Source organism: Phocoena phocoena, chromosome 13, assembly GCF_963924675.1.
Source record: "Phocoena phocoena chromosome 13, mPhoPho1.1, whole genome shotgun sequence".
Lineage (NCBI taxonomy): Eukaryota > Metazoa > Chordata > Mammalia > Artiodactyla > Phocoenidae > Phocoena > Phocoena phocoena.
The window spans coordinates 60,810,117-60,829,572 of NC_089231.1; the positions used below are offsets into that span (position 1 = coordinate 60,810,117).

Sequence of the window (19,456 nt, forward strand, 5' to 3'; positions counted from 1 at the left end):
CTCACCTGGAACAGTCTCACTCAGATCTCAAAACTCTTTCCACCAGATGAGAAACACAAAGTCTAAGGAAACTGCAGTAATTCTTTTTTTTTTTTAAGGAGTTACTGAAGAAACTTTATTCACAGAACAAGTGTGAAAATATCTTTTTATTGGTATTAAAAGGGAATTTTAAGGCTGTAATACCAGCTCTTTATTCCTTAAAGGGAAGCAGTTACTATAATGATGTACTTGGAGCCACACGGCTAGTTAGCACCTTCCCCCTTCATTGGGGAACCATGAAATCTATTATGTTCCCCCAGGAGGGCAGTTTTCAATGAGAAATTGCTACATCTGTAAAGAACATTTTCCAATTGACCATGATGACAAGATTTTATCCACATCTACACGATGATGACAAAATTGGACATGACTAAAAGGTTTGAGCAGCCCAATTCTCAGGAAAAAAAACCTAGAAACAAATGTCATGATACCCATAAAAATGCCTTGATGTGTCACAGGACACCAATCTAAGCCTTTAATTCACATTCCAGTGCAGATGGCCTCAAAGGTGTTTTGTTTTTGTTTTGTTTTGTTTTGTTTGCGGTACACGGGCCTCTCACTGTTGTGGCCTCTCCCGTTGCGGAGCACAGGCTCTGGACGCGCAGGCGCAGCGGCCATGGCTCACGGGCCCAGCCGCTCTGCGGCATGTGGGATCTTCCCGGACCGGGACACGAACCCGCGTCCTCTGCATCGGCAGGCGGACTCTCAACCACTGCGCCACCAGGGGAAACCCTCAAAGGTGTTTTGGATCAACGTTTTTTTTTTTTTACATCTTTATTGGAGTATAATTGCTTTACAATGGTGTGTTAGTTTCTGCTTCATAACAAAGTGAATCAGTTATACATATGTGCCCATATCTCTTCCCTCTTGCGTCTCCCTCCCTCCCACCCTCCCTATCCCACCCCTCCGGGCGGTCACAAAGCACTGAGCTGTGGATCAGCGGTTTTTAATTTTTTTTTTTTTTTTTTAGCAGAACAGCCCTTTTCTCAAAATTTTACATGGAACCCAAATATGTAAACAAACTGCAGTCATTCTGTCTCGGAGAAATATTTTGTTCTATTCAGTGAGATTTGGGATATTCTGAAGATAAACAGAACCTGGCTTCTCTCAGAAGCCGAGTCTGACACTGATTCAGAAACGTTGCTCACAGTTTAAAACAAATAAGAGGGGCGTCTTCTTGGGGGGCTGCCTCGAGTGTTACCTAATCTTGCTCCCAGACCTTGTCCCCCTGACCGTCTGCTGAGGAGAGAAGTGAGGGCCAGGGAAGAGGAGGAGGAATGGGGACAAAGGAGGTGCTGATGGGATGGGATGGGCCACTCCGGCATTACCCTTTCTAGCTCTTCACTCCAAGTCACTTTTGTGACTTCAATCTTCTGGATGAGCTTTTTCTATATTTGAGGTACTTTTCCTAGGAAAAAACTTATGAAACTTTATGACACTTGGTGTGTAGAATCGGTCACATAGAGGAGGGCATACCGCTTAATGCTATTTTGCTAACTTCAGAGTTAACAACTTAAGAATACCATGAGGTTGATGGGAGTGTAGGATACTGATCTTGACGTAGTCAAAACTAATCGGTAAACAGTACTTGACTAGTTAACTAGGGCAGCGGCATGCACCGGTCAGAGTTACAATTTTGTCCCAAAATATTGCAGATGCAAAAGCCCCTATTACAGCTCCTAACACTCGCAGGAGGCACCCGAAATGTTAATTTAAACAACTTAAGTAATTGTACGTGGAATCTAAAATATGACACAAATGAACTTACCTACGAAACAGACTCACAGATGGAGAGAACAGACTTGTGGTTTCCAAGGGGTTGGGGGAGGGAGGGGGAAGGACTGGGAGTTTGGGATGAGCAGAGGCAAACTATTATATATAGGGTGGATAAACAACAAGGTCCTACTGTATAGCACAGGGACCTATATTCAATATCCAGCGATAAACCATTATGGAAAAGAATATGAAAAAGAATGTATATATATGTATGTATGACTGCATCACTTTGCTGTACAGCAGAAGTTAACACAAGATTGTAAATCAACTATACTTCAAATAAAGAAATAAATAACACCAGTAATGCTGTAACTTGACACTGCCGTCCCTCCACAACACATCAGTTTCTCTGGAGGGGTATGGAACACTTGAGCGGGAAGATCTGACCTAAATATATCAGAGTACTGGTAGTCACTGGGAACTTTCCCCTCTATTTATCACTTAAGATTGACAAAGTAGGAGAGGCATTTTGTTTCCTTCCCTTTTCTTATGACTAATAAAACAGACACAGCGTGTCCAGGACAGGGAAGTACATACTTGCTTCTGGATTAGGACAGAACTGTTTGGAGGATGGCCTGCGGCAGCTTTGTACAGCTTTGTGGAGGACACAAATTGGCAGAAGCAGTAGCTGCAGAAATCCCTCCAGCCTTCATGTCTGCCCCGTAAGCGGATAAGAGCTCTACCACGAATTTTGAATTTTGGGTAATTGCCAATGGCCTTAATCTTTATGCTTGAGCTTCCATGAGTGGCCATACCACCCAATCTACACAATGCATTAATACCTGTGAAATTGACGATTTCCACCCTTGTGAAAATGCACCTCTTCCAGGGCGTTTTGACTCTCTTTATGGTCCTTAGGGCATCCACTTGCATGGAAGGGCTTTGTCTTGGAACTAATTTCCCTTCCATCTCTAATTACTGGTTACCTAGTAACTGATGCCCTAATTAGCTGATTTTTTTAAATCCCTGTTTTAGAGCTCGTGTTTCATGCCTTTTCCATGGGGGTTAGAAAAGTAGCATCAAGAGCTATGGTGGTAGAGTGGGAGGGACACAGGCTTTGGGATCCATCAGAAAGTCAAGATGTAGGTTATAATCAGAGAGCCACCTGTGCCCCTTGGTATTGACCTTCAGGTGTAGCCTAAGTTCTCCAGTTAATAGTAAAATGGTGATCATAACAGTCATTTCACAGCTTCACAGGACCCAGTGAAGATGTGCCTGTGAAAATCTTTTAACTGTGAGGTTCTACACAAATGTTTGTTATTTCCATATTCCATTCCTTTTTAGAAGACAGCTTTATTGAGACAAAACTCACATACTATACATTTCACCAAAATGTACAATTCAGTGTTTTTTATGTGCACCCATCAGCACAGCTTTAGGATTTCTTTATCATCTCCAAAAAAAAAAAAAACCCCACAAAAAACAAAACACATACTCTTTAACTACAACACCCTATCCCCCTCCACTGCCTGTTTAATTTTTACTTTGGATTTGTTAGCAGAGACTCTCAGCTAATTCTCTAAATTAAAACAAGATTACTTGTGAATGACACTTAAGATACTGTTTCCTGTGAAGAATGTCTCCAAAGGCTTTCCAGTTAATGCTCTAAGTGCGTTGGCAGGATGAGGGACGGGAGCTCAGTGTTAATACGTGATGTTACTGGGACCATCACAATTCCCAAGCCAGGTCTGTTTTTAGAAGCACAAAGATGAGGCCTCACTAGGAGCTGAGAAGGGGCTCATTCCGGTGGTGGATGCGGGGGGGAAGGCTGGGAGGAACCAGTGGCTGCTGTTTGTGCAGAGAAGAGGGATGCCGGCTCTGGAGCAGGGCTTCCACCTCCGGGGAAATACTTATGATCAGAAAGCTACTTTTCCCTTTCCTTAACTTTCTATGCTTGAGCTTGACTTCATACAGCTGAGGGAGAGGGGGAAAGAGCTAGTACCACAGCCCCTCTGCCTCATGTGCGACCTGCACATGACTGGAGAAGTGGAAGCGGGCTGGGGTTGGCTGGGAACAGGAACTCAACCTTGGCCTCCGTTCCTTCCAGGTCGCCAGATCCCACCGTTGGACCCCCATGAAAACGGAAACAATGGAACAATCAAACTGAAGCCAACCTCGCAGGCCGGCCGGCGGTGCTGCTGACCTGGGGCTGGGGTCCCCTGTGCTTGAAGAGGTCGGAGCTCCCCTCCCCGTGTGCTGCTGCGGGGGCCTCCCACCCTCGGTGGCCTGGCCCCTGGCTCAGAGGGAGGTGAGACCCGCAGGGAACGGAGCAGGGAACATCCCTGGAAAAGGATTCTTCAAAACTCTGGGAAAAACCACCACACTGCCAGGAAAGGGCCTTTGGTGCGTGAAATTCACTCGGAGGGAATGGATTTAGGTATTAATTATAGTTGAGTTTTTTGTTAAAAGCCTCAAATTATTCTTAAATTTGTACAGAAGTCTTACTGGCTTATGTGTGTGAGATTCTAAACTGGTGTTCCACTCTGATTTCCTACGTTTCTAACCAAATTTCAGGAACTTCTTCAGTGCCATTGCCTTAATTACTCAACCAACCTCCACTGAAAGGTTCATGGAATTTCCCTTTCAGTGGAGTGTAATTGGACCATCTGCTATAGACTTGCGCTGTTATGAAAGTGGAGAAAGATGTATTAGGAAGTTTTATCTACATCTGTGACGTTTACTTAATGAACATTTTTCTAAGTTTTGGTCATATAAACCAGCCAACCAAATCTGACTACAATATATCATGTCATTCTGGGATTTGGAGGGCCGGTTTGGAAGTCATTGGAGTCACTACTGTGTAAACTGTAGCAAACGCAGGGTATAAATATTATTCCAGAGACCACCTGGTTTGCATCACCTCCACAGTAATAAATTCCCACTCTCCTAGGGAAGTTTCACACAGAGTATTATTTTACTAAGAGAGTTTGTCATAGTGTCATATCCGGGGAACAAATTACCTGGAGGATGTTTGAATCTAAATTGTAGGGCAAACTTCGAATAATATCAATGAATAATAGGTTACAGGAAAGCCAGCCAGAGGAAGTACCAGCACATTAAGATTCTAGACCCCGCAAAACTGCAAGATCAGAGAAAGTCTTGAAGAAGATGCCAAGCTTTGGGGCTGTGGGTATTAAGGCTAACCAGAGGGCCAACCCTGGAATGCCAGTTGGCTGAGAACAAACTTCAGTGAACCCTCCCTTTTCAGATTTCCTGTCTGCTCAATTAATTAAAGATGTCTGAATCCAATGGAAGGAAAAGGGAAGAAGGCATGGAAAGGAGGAAAAGCCGTCCCCATTGAAAATTCAAATCCTGTTTCCATTCTAACTTGCATAGAAACCTGGGATCAAGAAGCAGTTGGTTTCCTACGAGGGCTCATGTTGGGAGGTGATTCTTGGAGGATATTCAGATCGGTGCCTTTTTTGGGGGTGAGATGTGGTTGATCACGTAGTATGGCATCAGGGCCAGCTGGTACCTTCAGGGCTCAACAAACATTAATTGGAAACCTGCAGTGTAAAAATCAGGGAAGAGATCATAAGCTGAGTAAAACCCTCGAACTTTCAGTAACTGTGCTTGAGTCCTGCCAGGCTCTGCCCCTGAGCCCTGGATGGGCGGGGACGCTGAGTCTGCCACCCAAAAAAGCGAGAGTCCTTGAGAGACCAGGGCCGAGTTCACACTTCTTCACGTGGACTGCAATCAAGAAAGCAGGTCGAAATCTCAGATTTAGGGTTTTTAAACTCGAGAATGTGTTGTCAGTTTGATGTTCTTACTGCTTCCTCCAGCTTGCAAGAGTAACTTGACAATCTTAGGACACGAACGCTGGAAACACTTATTTTTGGTTCAGGAGTGCCTCGTAGCTCTCTCAGACGGGTTCCTCAAAAACTGTTAGCAGTTGGCACGTGGACGTCTTGGCAGGGCCTTTGCAGGGTTTTTTAGGGTTTTCTTCACCTTGTCACTTTTATGGGCTACTGTGATTCTGCTTGCAGGCCAAGCGATTATCTTGCCTCTTTCCGAAGTTAAAAAAAAATGTGGGTTGCAAATTCAAATGACCTAATTCCAGGTGTAATGTAGGCTTATTTTGGAATCTTTCATCATCCAGCTGTCCCCGAGGACCTGGGCTTGTCTCTAGACAAGGTTGCCTAGCTAAGGAGGTACGCAGCCCAGCAAGTCTTCGGTGCTCGCATCTTGCATAAAACAGCCGGTCTTAACCAGCTGGGTACCCACCCAGAAGCCCATGAGGGTGGGAACCACTCTTTTGCCTTCCTGTATGGCCTTAACTATTCAAGCCATCAGGGGACAATGTGTCTATAGTCAGTCCTTGGAGCAATTGGTAGAAAGAGTAGATGGCACTTGGGCACACACACGTTCACAGGAACACGGCGTCTTCCCTGAAGATAGGTGCTCGAGCCTTGTCCGCAAGGAGGCTTTCGGATCTTCCTTTATTTTGCCTTGAGAGTACTTTCTGGCTGTTCTAATCTTTGAACTATAACCACACAATATCATGTAAAGGCCTGGAAATTACTGTTGCTCCAAAATGTCAAGCAGCATCCTTTGCCCAGTTTCCCCAAATGTGCTCTTTTCCTCTGTTTTCCTTCCTCTCCTGTGTGGTACCCGTGTGTATATGTGTAAATATGATTTCATATTTGTTATGCCGACATGTGATCCATTTCACTGGCTGAGTCTGGCTCGTGACTCTGTGTCATGTAACGCAGGCACGGGCTCTCAGAGGGATTATTTCCCGGTGGGAATCTCTAAAATGGCAGTGGGGTCATGCAAACATTCTACCTACGCACATAATTGACCTGCCATTTTCATAGTGGAAAGTGGTACATCGGGGCGCTAAAGATGACTTCCCTTGCAAACCATAGACGGCTGAAGACCTAAAGCCAACATTTAGCCAAGCAAAGGGTTGGGACCCACCGAGGACCGAGGGAGGCTCGGGTGACCAAAGTATGCCCCCTGAGATCAAGGAACGTGGCCTGTGATGGCTGAAACTGGCTCCCCTCAGGGGCCCTGCTTCTCCCTGCTCTGCCATGCTCATTGCAACTTGAAGAAAGAGTGGGCTCATAAATAAAAGGACTCCAAGCCTCATTCAGACCTATTAGGTTCTGGTTTAACCATGAAACCAGACCCAGTGATCCATTGTCACCGCTCAGTTGTGTAAACTGCTCCCTTTCTCGTGTTTTTGTAAAGGGCTTCTGTCTGGGCTGGACCCAGTTCTCACGTATAGAAGACGCTGCTGCAGACATTAGGACCTCTCCACCTTATATTCTGTAGTAAAGCATTGCCCTCCACATCGTCCAATTTTATCTGTTATTTTTGGTTTAACGCACACTGATTCATACTAATAAATATTTTAAGTTTTACCAACTTTGTCTTTTTCTTATTATAATGTTCGGATGAATAATTGTTTTAAGTAGCTTGCTGGCTGTGGGAGGGTTTGGAAGGTCAATCTCTCTAAGCTTCCGTTTCCTCACATATCAAATGCAGAAAATAATTCATATGCACACATTCCCAATTCTGGAATCCCAAAAGCTTTGGAAGGGACTTTTTCTTAAGTTTGATATGGACTCATTTGGCCGTAAAACCAGACCTGAACTGATGTGATGCTATTTATAGCTACTTATCCAACCAGGAGGGGGTGAGGGGGGAATGTCTGCACATTCGGTTGCAGAATTCCTGCTCTTTGCTTGTAGGATTCGATCCCTGACTCTGCTGCATGTTCTGTAATAGATGCACCATATTACTGTTATAAATTCCAGACAAAATTCCGAATTCTGAAAACATCTGCCCCCAAGGTGTCATACAAGGTATGATATCCACCATATAAAGCTGTAGCATCTACCCTGCAGGTGTGTGTCCTCAGGATTCAAGGAGAACATGCGTGTGAAGAGGGCTGCCCACGGGGGCTCCGGGCAGCCAGGAGGGCCCTGTGTACACAGACGTCAACACCCTCAGTGCCTCCTGAGTGGGCTTTACGGGTTTCACTGGACAGAAAGTACCTCTTTTGGTCCCGGCACGGAGCAGGTGCTCGTAAACGAGAGCAAACACGAATTTAGCAACCTGCTTTGCTCTAGCTATTGTCCCAGGTGTTTTACATCATATGACCTCATTCTATTTTCACAACCCCCTTTATCAGGCAGATACTATTATCCTCTCCATTCTACAGATGAGGAAACCGAGGCCCAGGAGGTTAGTAAGTCGCCTACGACCATAGACTGGTAAGAGAGGCAGAAGTCAAATGCTAGCTTCTGTTATCTTCTCCTGTCTTTTTTAATTAAAAAATTTAACTTTTGGGGCTTCCCTGGTGGCACAGTGGTTGAGAGTCCGCCTGCCGATGCAGGGGACACGGGTTCGTGCCCCGGTCTGGGAGGATCCCACATGCCGCGGAGCGGCTGGGCCCGTGCCATGGGCGCTGAGCCTGCGCGTCCGGAGCCTGTGCTCCACGACGGGAGAGGCCACAGCAGTGAGAGGCCCGTGTACCACAGGGAAAGAAAAGAAAAAAAATTAACTTTTTTTTGTTAATAAACTTTTTTTAATTTTTGGCTGTGTCGGGTCTTCATTGCTGCATGCGGGCTTTCTCTAGTTGCAGTGAGCGGGGGCTACTCTTCATTGAGGTGCGCAGGCTTCTCATAGTGGTGGCTTCTCTTGTTGCGGAGCATGGGCTCTAGGCCCACGGGCTTCAGTAGTTGTGGCACGCAGGCTCACTAGTTGTGGCTCGCGGGCTCTAGAGCACAGGCTCAGTAGTTGTGGCGCGGGCTTAGTTGCTCCGTGGCATGTGGGATCTTTCCAGACCAGGGCTTGCACCTGTGTCCCCTGCACTGGCAGGCGGATTTTTAACCACTGTGCCACCAGGGAAGTTCCAAATTTAACTTTTTAAATTAAAGTATAATTAACACATCACAGTTTCAAATGTACAATAATGACTCCATATTTGTATATCTTGGGAAATGATCACCCACAATAAGTCTAGTTAACATCTGTCACCTCACATAGTTACAATTTTTTTTCTTGTGCTGAGAACTTTTAAGATCTACTGTCTTAGCAACGTTCAAATATGCAACATGGTGTTATTAATTATCATCACCACACTGTCCGTTCTATCCCCAGGACTCATATTCTAACTGGAAGTTTGTACCTTGGACGACTTTCTATTTTCCCCTTTCTTTACTCTCATTATAAGGACTGTAAAAATAAAAGAATGAAGGAAAGGAAATCCACATTCACCGAATGCTTCCCATGAGCTAAATCCTTTCAAACTGTATCTCATTTTATCCAGAACATGAATCTGAGAAGGATGCACGATTGTTCTCACTTGTGCAGGAGGACCACAGAGGGTTCAGCTGGCCTTCTGAGGTCTGCTTAGTTGGGGAGCAGGACAGCCCCCCACCATGCTGAGGCCAGGCTACCACTCTTGCATCTCAGGAGGAGGTGCTGGTCGGGGACCCAAGGGTTAAGCATCTCAGGCTGGCAGAGCTGAATCACGATCAACGGGATTTCACTCAACTATTACCTGATCCCAACTGCGGGTGTGCTGACCCTCCACCCACTGCGCAGACTGCTTCGTGTATCTTTTCCTTGTCCCTGACTTTGACATTGACCCCATCATTCAGCCGGGACTCAAGTTCTTCACTGGCTTTTTTTTTTTTTTTTTTTTCAGTACGCGGGCCTCTCACCGTTGTGGCCTCTCCCGTTGCGGAGCGCAGGCTCCGGACGCGCAGGCTCAGCGGCCATGGCTCACGGGCCCAGCCGCTCCGCGGCATGTGGGATCTTCCCGGACCGGGGCACGAGCCCGTGTCCCCTGCATCGGCAGGTGGACTCTCAACCACTGCGCCACCAGGGAAGCCCTCCACTGGCTTTTTGAAATGGCTTCTGGATCAGCGTCTGACAAGTCTGACTTTACAGGGCCTGAGGCACTGAATTCCTTCAGAGAACCCAGTCCCCAAACCCTGTCCCCAAGTGGGCCCGGATGACCCAAGCGTGGCTAGTGTTCTCTGCTCGCCTTTACCTTGAGTTTTCTCCGGATTTGTACCTATTCTCTCCTTTTTTGCTCCTTCAGAAAAGGATCCCAACTCACTTCTAAAGCATGTCCCAAGCTTTTTTTTTTTTTTTTTGCTTCCATCTTAAAATTCCCTCTGCACTGTTTTCTCCTCTTGTTCACTTACACATATGCATAAATTGTCACTAGGTTTGATAAACTACTGTCCTTCTCCTTTTCCCCATCAAGCTACCCTCTCTTTCCTTCACACTAATTGAATTCTTAAAGGAGAACCGTGACCTTCTATTCACTCCTCACCTGAATTTAGGTACCTAATTGCCCCACCACTGCCCTCTTTCTTCTCACTCCCCCCACTTCCCCAAGGGCACCCGAGGCTGTTGACTTACCACCGGATGCTCCTTCTCTGGCCTCTGGCCTGGGCTCCAAGGCTCTCCTGGCTCCTCCCCCTTTACACATACCTGCTCAAATGCAGGTGCTTCCTGCAAATCCGTGCTCCTAACCCTCCTCCATTGATACCCCTTCCTAATGATCGCCTGCAATCTCAGGATTTCAACTGTCACCTCTGGGTGTTTGTCTTCCACATGGTGGTCTGGCCTGACTTTTCTCCGGAGATCAGACCTTGATCTCCAGCTGCCAGGTGGATGTCCTGCCTCGGGTACGATGCCCCTCTGGGCACGCAGGCCCCGTTCCCCTGTTACCTGTGTGTCTCATGCACTGCTTTCTCCCAGCTGCCCAGGCTCCACGTTCGAGATTCAATTTCAGCTCCTCTCAAGCATTTATCAAACAAAGTAAATTTTATGTCTGGAATTTCTCCAACCCTGAACCCTCTTTCCACTGTCCCAGTTGAGACTTTCAATATGTTCTCTCTCAACTATGCGATCGTTTCTTAACAGATCTCTTTGAATTCTGCCTTTGGCCCTCAGATCTATGGTTGAATAAATGGTAACAGTGAATCTGCTAAAATGCATATCAGATCATGTTTCCTCAAAACTTTCTGGGACACCCATTGCAAATTAAATAAAATTCCAGCTCTGTCACCTGTGGTGACAAATCCCCCCCTCATCTGGGCCCAGCCTCCTTCTCTGCCACCAGTGGCTGGGGCCCCTGCTCCTGACCACCTGCCCTGCGTGTTTGCTATCCTCCAAAAGGAGGTCGCAGCCCCCCTGGCAGGCCAGTTCTGCGGCATTGTTCCTATTTCTGGGAATCATTCCTGGACACCTCACCCAAAGCAGCCTTTCCAGCTACTTTCTGATTAGACAGATCTTTCTATGCCTAAAATAGCTGATTGTTTCACTGACAGAACCACGACTGACATAAGGGTTCATGAGCAATTTGGGGATGAGCTTGTGCTGAAGGTAAAAAAAATACGTTTTAGGACAAGTTGAGTGAAAATTATTCAGCAGCATCAATATTTCAAGTTGCCTCGAATCCATCTGAATTTCAGAATCAAGAGTAGAAATAATTGGAAAAACCCTGCCGAACCTAAAACACAACTCAGATCCCCAAGTATGAATGTCACGGGGTCACAGATTTCCTCATTTTTATTAAGATGTGCAGATATAATGAGACTTTAAAATTTTCCTACAAGGCGTCTACTCTTCCCCATGAGCCTGACCTCAGAGGGATTTTGGGAGGGACGGTGAGGAGAAGGGGCATGGAATTCAATCTCTGCCCATTTGTGGCATTTCAGTCTAAGGAACATGGTTTTATTCTGGAGGCAGCTCAGTCTTCCTGATTCCTGCCCTCTCCATAATATGTGGGTGCACAAGGCTGTGTGGATGAGCTGTCCCTGGGCCCTCTACCTCTTGCTGAGTCCCCATGTGAAGTGGCTGGTCTGGCCTGGTCCCTGAACTGGGAACTGCTAAGGACGGTAGATCCTGTCTAGGGCTGGGGCCCCGTGCTGTCACCCACTGTTCGAGCCTGTGCCTCTGTTCCTTGCCTCTGACCGCAGATCCACCTCTACTGTGGCTTCTTTGTTCTTCCTTGAGCTTCTACTGGTTCTCTGGTCTTAGAACACTCACGGCCCCACCCCAGGGTGTGAGGACTTCCTGATCCCTGGCCCAAGAATCTGCCTGTGACCCATGCTGCCATGTGGACGTGGGCCCTCCCTGCTCTTCCAGATGGAGCAGGAGGCAAATCCTCCCCTGCTTCCAGCTTTCCTCTGAACACATTTAATCTGTGTCCGTGCTGAGGTTTCTACCTGGAGATGGGACACAGGTACTGTTCTCTTGGTTCTTGGTCTACACGGATGGGGGTGATGTTTTCACTTCTGCCTCTTCTCAGTTAGGGAACCCCTTTGTGTCGTAATCTCTCTTCCCAGTGTCCAAACCGGACATCTGACCAGCACACAGGACTTTGCAGAAGAGGGTAACATGGTTAAGAGGATGTTGATGGTTACGGTGGGTGAGTCATAAAGAGAAAGCAGGAGCTGGGGATCCTAGAGGGAGAGGGCAGGAGAGGTGATCTCAAGTTACCCACCCTGGCCAGGGCATCCGGCAAGCAGCCCAGCCCAGCCCAGTGTTCCGAGTATGGGCTCGGAAGCTGCCCCACCATGAGCTCTGAGACCTTGAGCGGGTCACATAACTTCTCTAAGACTCAGTTTTCTCACTTGTAAAGTGGGGGTCATAATGGGACTTACCTCAGTGCTGTGTTGTGTCGCAGGAAATAATGGCTGTGAATTCATTTCAGGCACTGGGCACAGCCTCACGCACAGAGCAGCCCCCAAACCCAGGCTGTCATGACACTGTCGAGGAGGACCCTTGTGAGAACAAAGAGGGCAAACCGGCTGTGAGCACCACCCGGATACAAGTTGTTACTCCTTGTATGACGTTCAGTTGGAAAAGGTTGCAGGGGATGCCCTCGCTGGCACTGTGAGGCATCTGTGAAGTAGGGGTGGGTTGCGACAAGGACCGGAAATGGAAAGTGATGAAGCTGGAGCCCCGGAAGAATCGGAAAAGAGGCCAGTCAGTCAGGCAGACATGAATGAAGGTGAGGCTACAGGTAAGGGGGAGGGAAGGGGGACCTATGCGCTAAGGGGGTTGGCTGCAGTGTCGCACTAAGCAGACAAAGTTGTAGTTAAACAAAAAACCCACATGAAGATGACATGTAATCGATGCTGCTTGGCCTTCTGCTGAATCTGATTATGGAAGTGAATACATCTGTTATAAGACTACCTTCACGAGCTCTGAGAATGACACCCGTCTTCCTTGGAGTAGATGATCAGAATTATTTTGTTTCTTCTTTGGCATTTTTATTTTTTTACCCTTTTCTTCAGAAAGTCCATCATTACAGGTTCTATCCAGCCATGTGACACTCCTGGTCCCAGCACACACCCCGGAGGCCTTTGTCCATGAGGTCAGCAACGTTCAACACGTACCTGCGGAGCGGTCTGAAGTCCTACAGGCCATGGACACACTCCCACCTGAGCAGGGCAGTGACACCCTCAGCTCCCCAGCCCAAAGTGTCCCCCCCAAGCAGGCTGACACCCCCAATTCCCCAACCCAAACCATTCTGCCCGATCAGGCTGACACCCTCAATTTCCCAGAAGAAACCATCCCACCAAAAGAGGGTGACATTCTCAATTTCCCAGCCAAAATCATTCCCCCCAAGCAGGCTGACACCCCCAATTTCCCAGCCAAAATCATCCCACCCAATTCCCCAACCCAAATCATCCCACCCAAGCAGGCTGACTCCCCCAAATTCCCAGAAACAATCATCCCACTCAAGCAGGCTGACACCCCCAACTCCCCAGCCGAAATCATTTCACCAAAGCAGGGTGACACCCCCAGTTCCCCACTCAAAACCGTCCTGTGCAAGCAGGCTGACATCCCCAATTCCTCAGAAAAAAATACCTTGCCCAAGCAGGGCAATACCCCCAATTTTCCAGCAAAATTCATTTTGCCCGGGCAGGGCCACACCCACAAGCTCTCAGCCAAAACCATTCTATCCAAGCAGTGTGACACCCCAAAGTTCTCAGCCGAAACCGTTCTGCCCAAGGAGGGTGACACCCCCAAGTCCTTAGAAGACACCATCCAGCCAATAGAAGGCAACCTGCAGTCAGCAGATGAGGCCATGGAGGTCCTGGAGGAGGATCTGGTGAAGGTGATCCTGAGCAAGGAAGACTTCGAGGTGGCGCTGAAGGAAGCCGGGGAGAGACTGGTTGCTGTGGACTTCTCGGCCACGTGGTGCAGGCCTTGCAGGTCAATCAAGCCCCTTTTCCGGTCCCTGTCCACGAAGCACAAGGATGTGGTGTTCCTGGAAGTGGACGCTGATGAGGGTGAGGGGCTGGCGAAAGACTGCAATATCGTTTGCATCCCAACCTTTCAGTTTTATAAAAAAGAAGAAAAGGTGGGCGAATTTTCTGGTGCCCTTAAGGAAAAACTCGAGACATTCATTACCGCATTAAAGTGATCGTGTGTTCCAAAAGCATTAGGAACAGTCGGCTGTTCATAGCTTGTGATTTTTTATTTACAAAAAAAGATGAGGGGTAACAAAAGTGTGTGTCCAAGTGGTACCTGCATGTGAGTCGGAAACAGTAGCTCAACCCTTTCCCCAAAGCAGTCAAAGCCCTAATGCCTGTTGTGACTGTGTTCTTGTTGATGGGACAGTGTGATATTAGAATTTCCTTTGGTGGAGATATTGGAAGTCCAGTTGTCCCCTATTTTTTAATCTTGATGTTTTTTTTTTTCACTCACTCTTGAAAATTCAGCTCGTGTAATCCTAGTGGCAACGCTGGAAATTTAGACAGTTTTTCTGTAGAAGGACATGTTTTAATGACGAGTGGAAATTTCTGATGTTCACATACCTTTGGGATATCTGATAAGAAAGTAAAGAATTTGAAGGATTCACATATATCTAACCTCCTTCATGTGCGGGAAGTGCTATGGAGGCCTCAGGAAATGTCACGGGCTCCACAAACATCTAGGGGATTCTTTGGTATCAGAGCTGAGACCAAGGCCATGTTTCCAGATTTCAAGTTCAGGCTTCTTTCTACTGATCCAGGCTCACAAAATCTGAGACAGCTCAAAACTTCTGGTTTTCTCAGACCAAGAGATTTATGGTTCAAGTTTAAATTAGTGTGATCCTTGGTGCCATTATGACATCAGCAACCTAGTAGCAGAGTTCCTGCTTTGTCATCCTGGTAACTGGGTTTCTGATACCTGTTCTCAGATGTCTCAGAGTGTGTGTGTGTATACACATATATATTGCATATATATGCATATATTTAATATATACAGTTTGGTGAGTTTGGACATACGCATACACACGTGATACCATCACCACCATTGAGGTAATAAACCTACCCATCATCTGTTTCCACAACTTGCCCTGTGTGTCCCTTACCTTGGTGTGTGTGTGTTAAGAACACTTTGCATGAGATCTACCCTCTTAACACATTTTAAGTGTACTATAGCATATTAACTACAGACACTATACTGTCCAGCAAATCTCTAGAACGTATTCATCCTGGATAACTAATTTTATACCCACTGAACGACAACCCTGCATTTCCCCCCATTCCCTGTCAGCCACTGTCTTATCTTCTGCTGATCTAGAATGTTTTAAAGAATTTGAGGGCTTCCCTGGTGGCGCAGTGGTTGAGAGTCCGCCTGCCGATGCAGGGGACACGGGTTCGTGACCCGGTCCGGGAGGATCCCGCATGCCGCGGAGCAGCTGGGCCCGTGAGCCATGGGCGCTGAGCCTGCGCGTCCGGAGCCTGTGCTCCGCAACGGGAGAGGCCACAACAGTGAGAGGCCCGCGTATCATACACACACAGACACACACACAATATATATGTGTATATATATGGCTTCCCTGGTGGCGCAGTGGTTGAGAGTCCGCCTGCCGATGTATGGGACACGGGTTTGTGCCCCGGTCCAGGAAGATCCCACGTGCCGCGGAGCAGCTGGGCCCGTGAGCCATGGCCGCTGAGCCTGCGCACCCGGAGCCTGTGCTCCGCAACGGGAGAGGCCACGGCAGTGAGAGGCCCGCGTAGCGCAAAAACAAAACAAAACAAAAGAAAACAAACAAAAACCATTCCAGTTGGGCAGCGCCAAACCGTGAATGGTTAGGGGGGCTCGGCCGACAAGAGCTGGGGAAAGACTGACACGGAGAAGGTGGGGAAGCAAAGCAAGGGAATGGTTGGACTGCTGCAGCCTGAAGCCTGGTTGGCTGTGATCCTCAGGTTTCAATTTCCTTGCCTTGAGGCATCTCAGGCTTTGGTTCTGGTTGGCTTGCAGAGGCCACCGAAGCCCTGGAGCCACTTCTGTCTAATGGGCTCCTTGTTCAGTTGCTCAACAAGGGCTACAGGCCGGAGTCCTCCTGGAGCCGGCTGTGGGGTCTGGGTTACATGCCTCCTAAGGGTCTGGCTAGACGGAGGGCCTTCCTTCCCCCAGGCAATGCTTATAAGGCATACGGGGACCAGGAAAGCAGGACTCTGCTCTTCCAAATTCACTCAGAAATGAAAAATGGAAACAAGAGAATAAAAAGGTCCAAATACGAAGAACAGGATGATCCCTGTTTTACTTGAAAATGGAATAAAAAGCATAAAGTGTTGTCATTGGCTCTCTCTGTATGCATATTTTTTCTTTCATTCTACTTTTTCCCGCTTACTTATAATAGAAGAAAAACAAACAAACAATTATAGAGTACTTTGGAGACCCCAGTTGCTTAGAAACTGCTGGGAAATACAAAATTTGGAAGGACAAAGCAAAGGGGAGTGAGCACACTGGCCCAAGGTCATGGATGCTCTGGTGGAATCTTTGAACGCTGAATTTAACTGCAGGTTCTGTGTTCCAGTTGTGCATTCTGGGCCTTCCCGGCTTTACAGGACAGATGGTCGTAGAGACTAAATCAGTAGCAGTTCTTCTTTTGGAGATGAACTGCCTTGGTGATCTTGGGTGCCGTGGGGTAGGTGATATATTAACTTTTTGGTGGCAAGTGACGGAAACCCAACTCAAACCTGCTCCAGCAAAAATGGAGGGAGTACTGGATCTTGAAAGTGGAGATTCTAGGGGGACAAACTGCTTCAGGTGGGTGTGGGCGTTCAAACAACAGCATCAGGACCTGCTGTTCTCCACCTCTTGGCTCTGCTGCTCGTGTTGCTTTTAGCATCGCTTGCTTCGCTGGCTTGTGAACACAGATAAAAAGTGAGCCTGTTACCTAATAACTCAAATCAAAGTCCCCGGGAAGAGTTTGACTGTCTAGTCATATGCCGATCCCTGCACCATCCTGAGTACTTGGGGGAGAACTTGCAGGTCTGGGTCAGTGCCATGAAAGCATCAAAGCTAAGCAGGACCACCACGGGGGCAGGGGGAGGAGGGAAGAGGTGCTGGGCAGACTAGCGTGTCTTCTGCAGGGGATGGCGATGACGTTGGACACACTGCCTTGGACCAAGGGCTACGCCAAGAATGTGGTCAGCATCACTCAATTCCCAACCTGATAAGAAGATGCTGTGCACTTACCCAGTGCCTTTCAAACACCCCTTCTCATTTCATTGTAATCCAGTCTGATTTCCTTAAGTCTGTATCTACAGGACTTAGAAATCAATACACTCTGTGCCTTATTCAAATGACAAATTATCTTATGGTAACACTTGAGTTTCGCCAAAGATGGCATACGGAATATGAATCCAAAGACAGCATGAAACACTTAGCAACTAGATACTCAGAAAGATGCAAAGGATATGAACAAGGTAAGACAGTTTTGGGGTCTGAGTGATGCTTTAGAAATTTATTTTTCTGTAAGTATGAGCAATTTGATTTCATAGTGGGGATCTATACAGACTGTTCCTTAGATGCTCAACACGTTTGTCTTTTTGAGGCAGAAATGTTCAAATAAATTATACTTAGCAAATATGGAAAAGATGTGGTATGTTGTTGCTTAGAGAATTCCATTGTGATCTGGGGCAGGTTTTTAAGATCTTGCAAGGGAACTATGAAATGGTACATTCTATGGAGATAGAAGTTAACTAAAAAACGAGATAAACCAAAAAGTACAGGGAGAAGATGGCTGCAAATTCTGAAATAATCGTGACTCTTTAATCAGGAGATCCTTTAACACCCGTGGTAAAAAGTGTCAACCAGGGCAACAATGACACACACTGGGATGGGCATAGCATGGATCCAGGTAAAGCCTCACGGTTTAGGAAAATCAGGATTTTTTCAAACTCTAGAATGGAAAAACATGATTGACGTGAATATGAAAAAATGGAAAGCGGTACACATGAAGTTAAGGTCGGTAAAAAGGCAGTGATTGAAACGGAAGAAGGTGAATTGTGAAAACAAAGAAAATGTGATCATTCTGTCGCCTATTGATAGGAAGTGTAGTGCTTTTGTGCTCACATGTTGAGTCATCTTCTTTTAGGTTAAGATGGCGACTTCAAGCAAGAGTGAGACCTGGCGTGGGAAGCTCGGAGAGGAGCAGGGTCGTTCTGGCATCGAAGGCGTCTGTGGACTTGACTGCTGCTTTCACTAAGCACCCCGGGGGGTCTCTGGCTTTCGGAGACCACTTACTGGTGGGGCTTGAGGAGGGTGGACAGAAGGGCTGCTTCTCTCTCCGTGCCCCTTGTTCTTTGAAAGGCAAAGCTAAATGCAGGTCTAATGACTCATAGATCAATATCTTTCAGGGACATTAGGACAACTTGGAGGAAATCACCAGTCAGCTAATGATTCTCAGTACAGAAATGTCAGAAGAGGCTAGCCGCCTCCCTGAGACGGCTTTAAAGAAGATTTCCTTTAAATCATGCCAGTTAACAAGGGCCAGGCTATAGTGTGTTGTCATGCTCTCACGGACAAACAAATGACTGGAACTGGAGCAGCCTCTCAGTGAAACGATTCAACATTAGTGGATTTGAGTGAGCTCCTCCCCGTGTTCATCCCCTTAAGTAATTTGATCTCTCCCTCTGAGGGTGAAATCACTCGTATGATAAAGATGATTACTTTCAAATAATCTCTGCTTTTGCATCTGAGGTTTTTAAAAAAGCATTTACAAAGCCAAATTATAATCCCACTTTATTTTGGATTGCTACATTCATATATGTCTATAGATGTAAAAATGCTAAAATAAAATGGGTAGATGTATATGTTGCATACCAGCAGCCACTGTGTCTCCTCTTCAAGCTCCATCCATGGTACCGATTCTTTCCTTGTGTGCTTTGAAAAGAAGATTTACTATGTGTGGTTCAGACACTAAACATGTTTATAGTTGATATTCAGGTTGAAGGCAGAAAGATGGGTGCATACGTCAGAAATGAGCTCTATTCAGAACTGACAGAGAAACTGTTTCGAATGAGGTGAATATTTGGAAACCACAGGCCGTCCTCTGGGAAAACTGTTTACAGGTACATGGGATACCAAAAACTCCTGTTTCTAATTAAAATTAATAAATTGATTTCTAATTCTCAGGATTCTTCTCTACCTCATTGACTTGCTTAAATGTGAGATCCTGATAACCCTTGTTTATTCTCTTGGATGGAGATTTGATGCCTTTCCAACAATTCAAGTGAAGCACATCCAAACGTCCCCTCTCCAGGAGGGAAGAGTTGAGCTGACCAGCAGGGGCATGGAGAGTTCCTGCAGGTCAAGGGCAAGCAGAGGTCTCTCATCTCAGGCAGTAGAGGATGCCAACAAGCTGAAAATGAAG

The 19,456-nt window shown here is 46.8% G+C and overlaps 2 protein-coding genes across 2 annotated transcripts in view; both read left to right on the top strand.

Annotated features, from left to right (window-relative positions):
• The window catches only part of RAB31 (RAB31, member RAS oncogene family), a 69,744-nt gene extending 65,787 nt beyond the window's left edge, over positions 1-3,957 (top strand). Inside the window, exon 7 of the mRNA XM_065889475.1 lies at positions 3,863-3,957. Within this exon, the coding sequence (XP_065745547.1) occupies positions 3,863-3,957 (95 nt within the window). The remainder of the gene's footprint in view (positions 1-3,862) is intronic.
• Positions 3,958-12,729: 8,772 nt separating this feature from the next.
• On the top strand, positions 12,730-14,224 carry TXNDC2 (thioredoxin domain containing 2). Its single transcript, XM_065889476.1, has 2 exons — positions 12,730-12,814; positions 13,140-14,224. Exons 1-2 carry the CDS (start codon positions 12,730-12,732, stop codon positions 14,222-14,224), a joined length of 1,170 nt encoding a protein of 389 aa, XP_065745548.1.
• Positions 14,225-19,456: the final 5,232 nt, after the last annotated feature.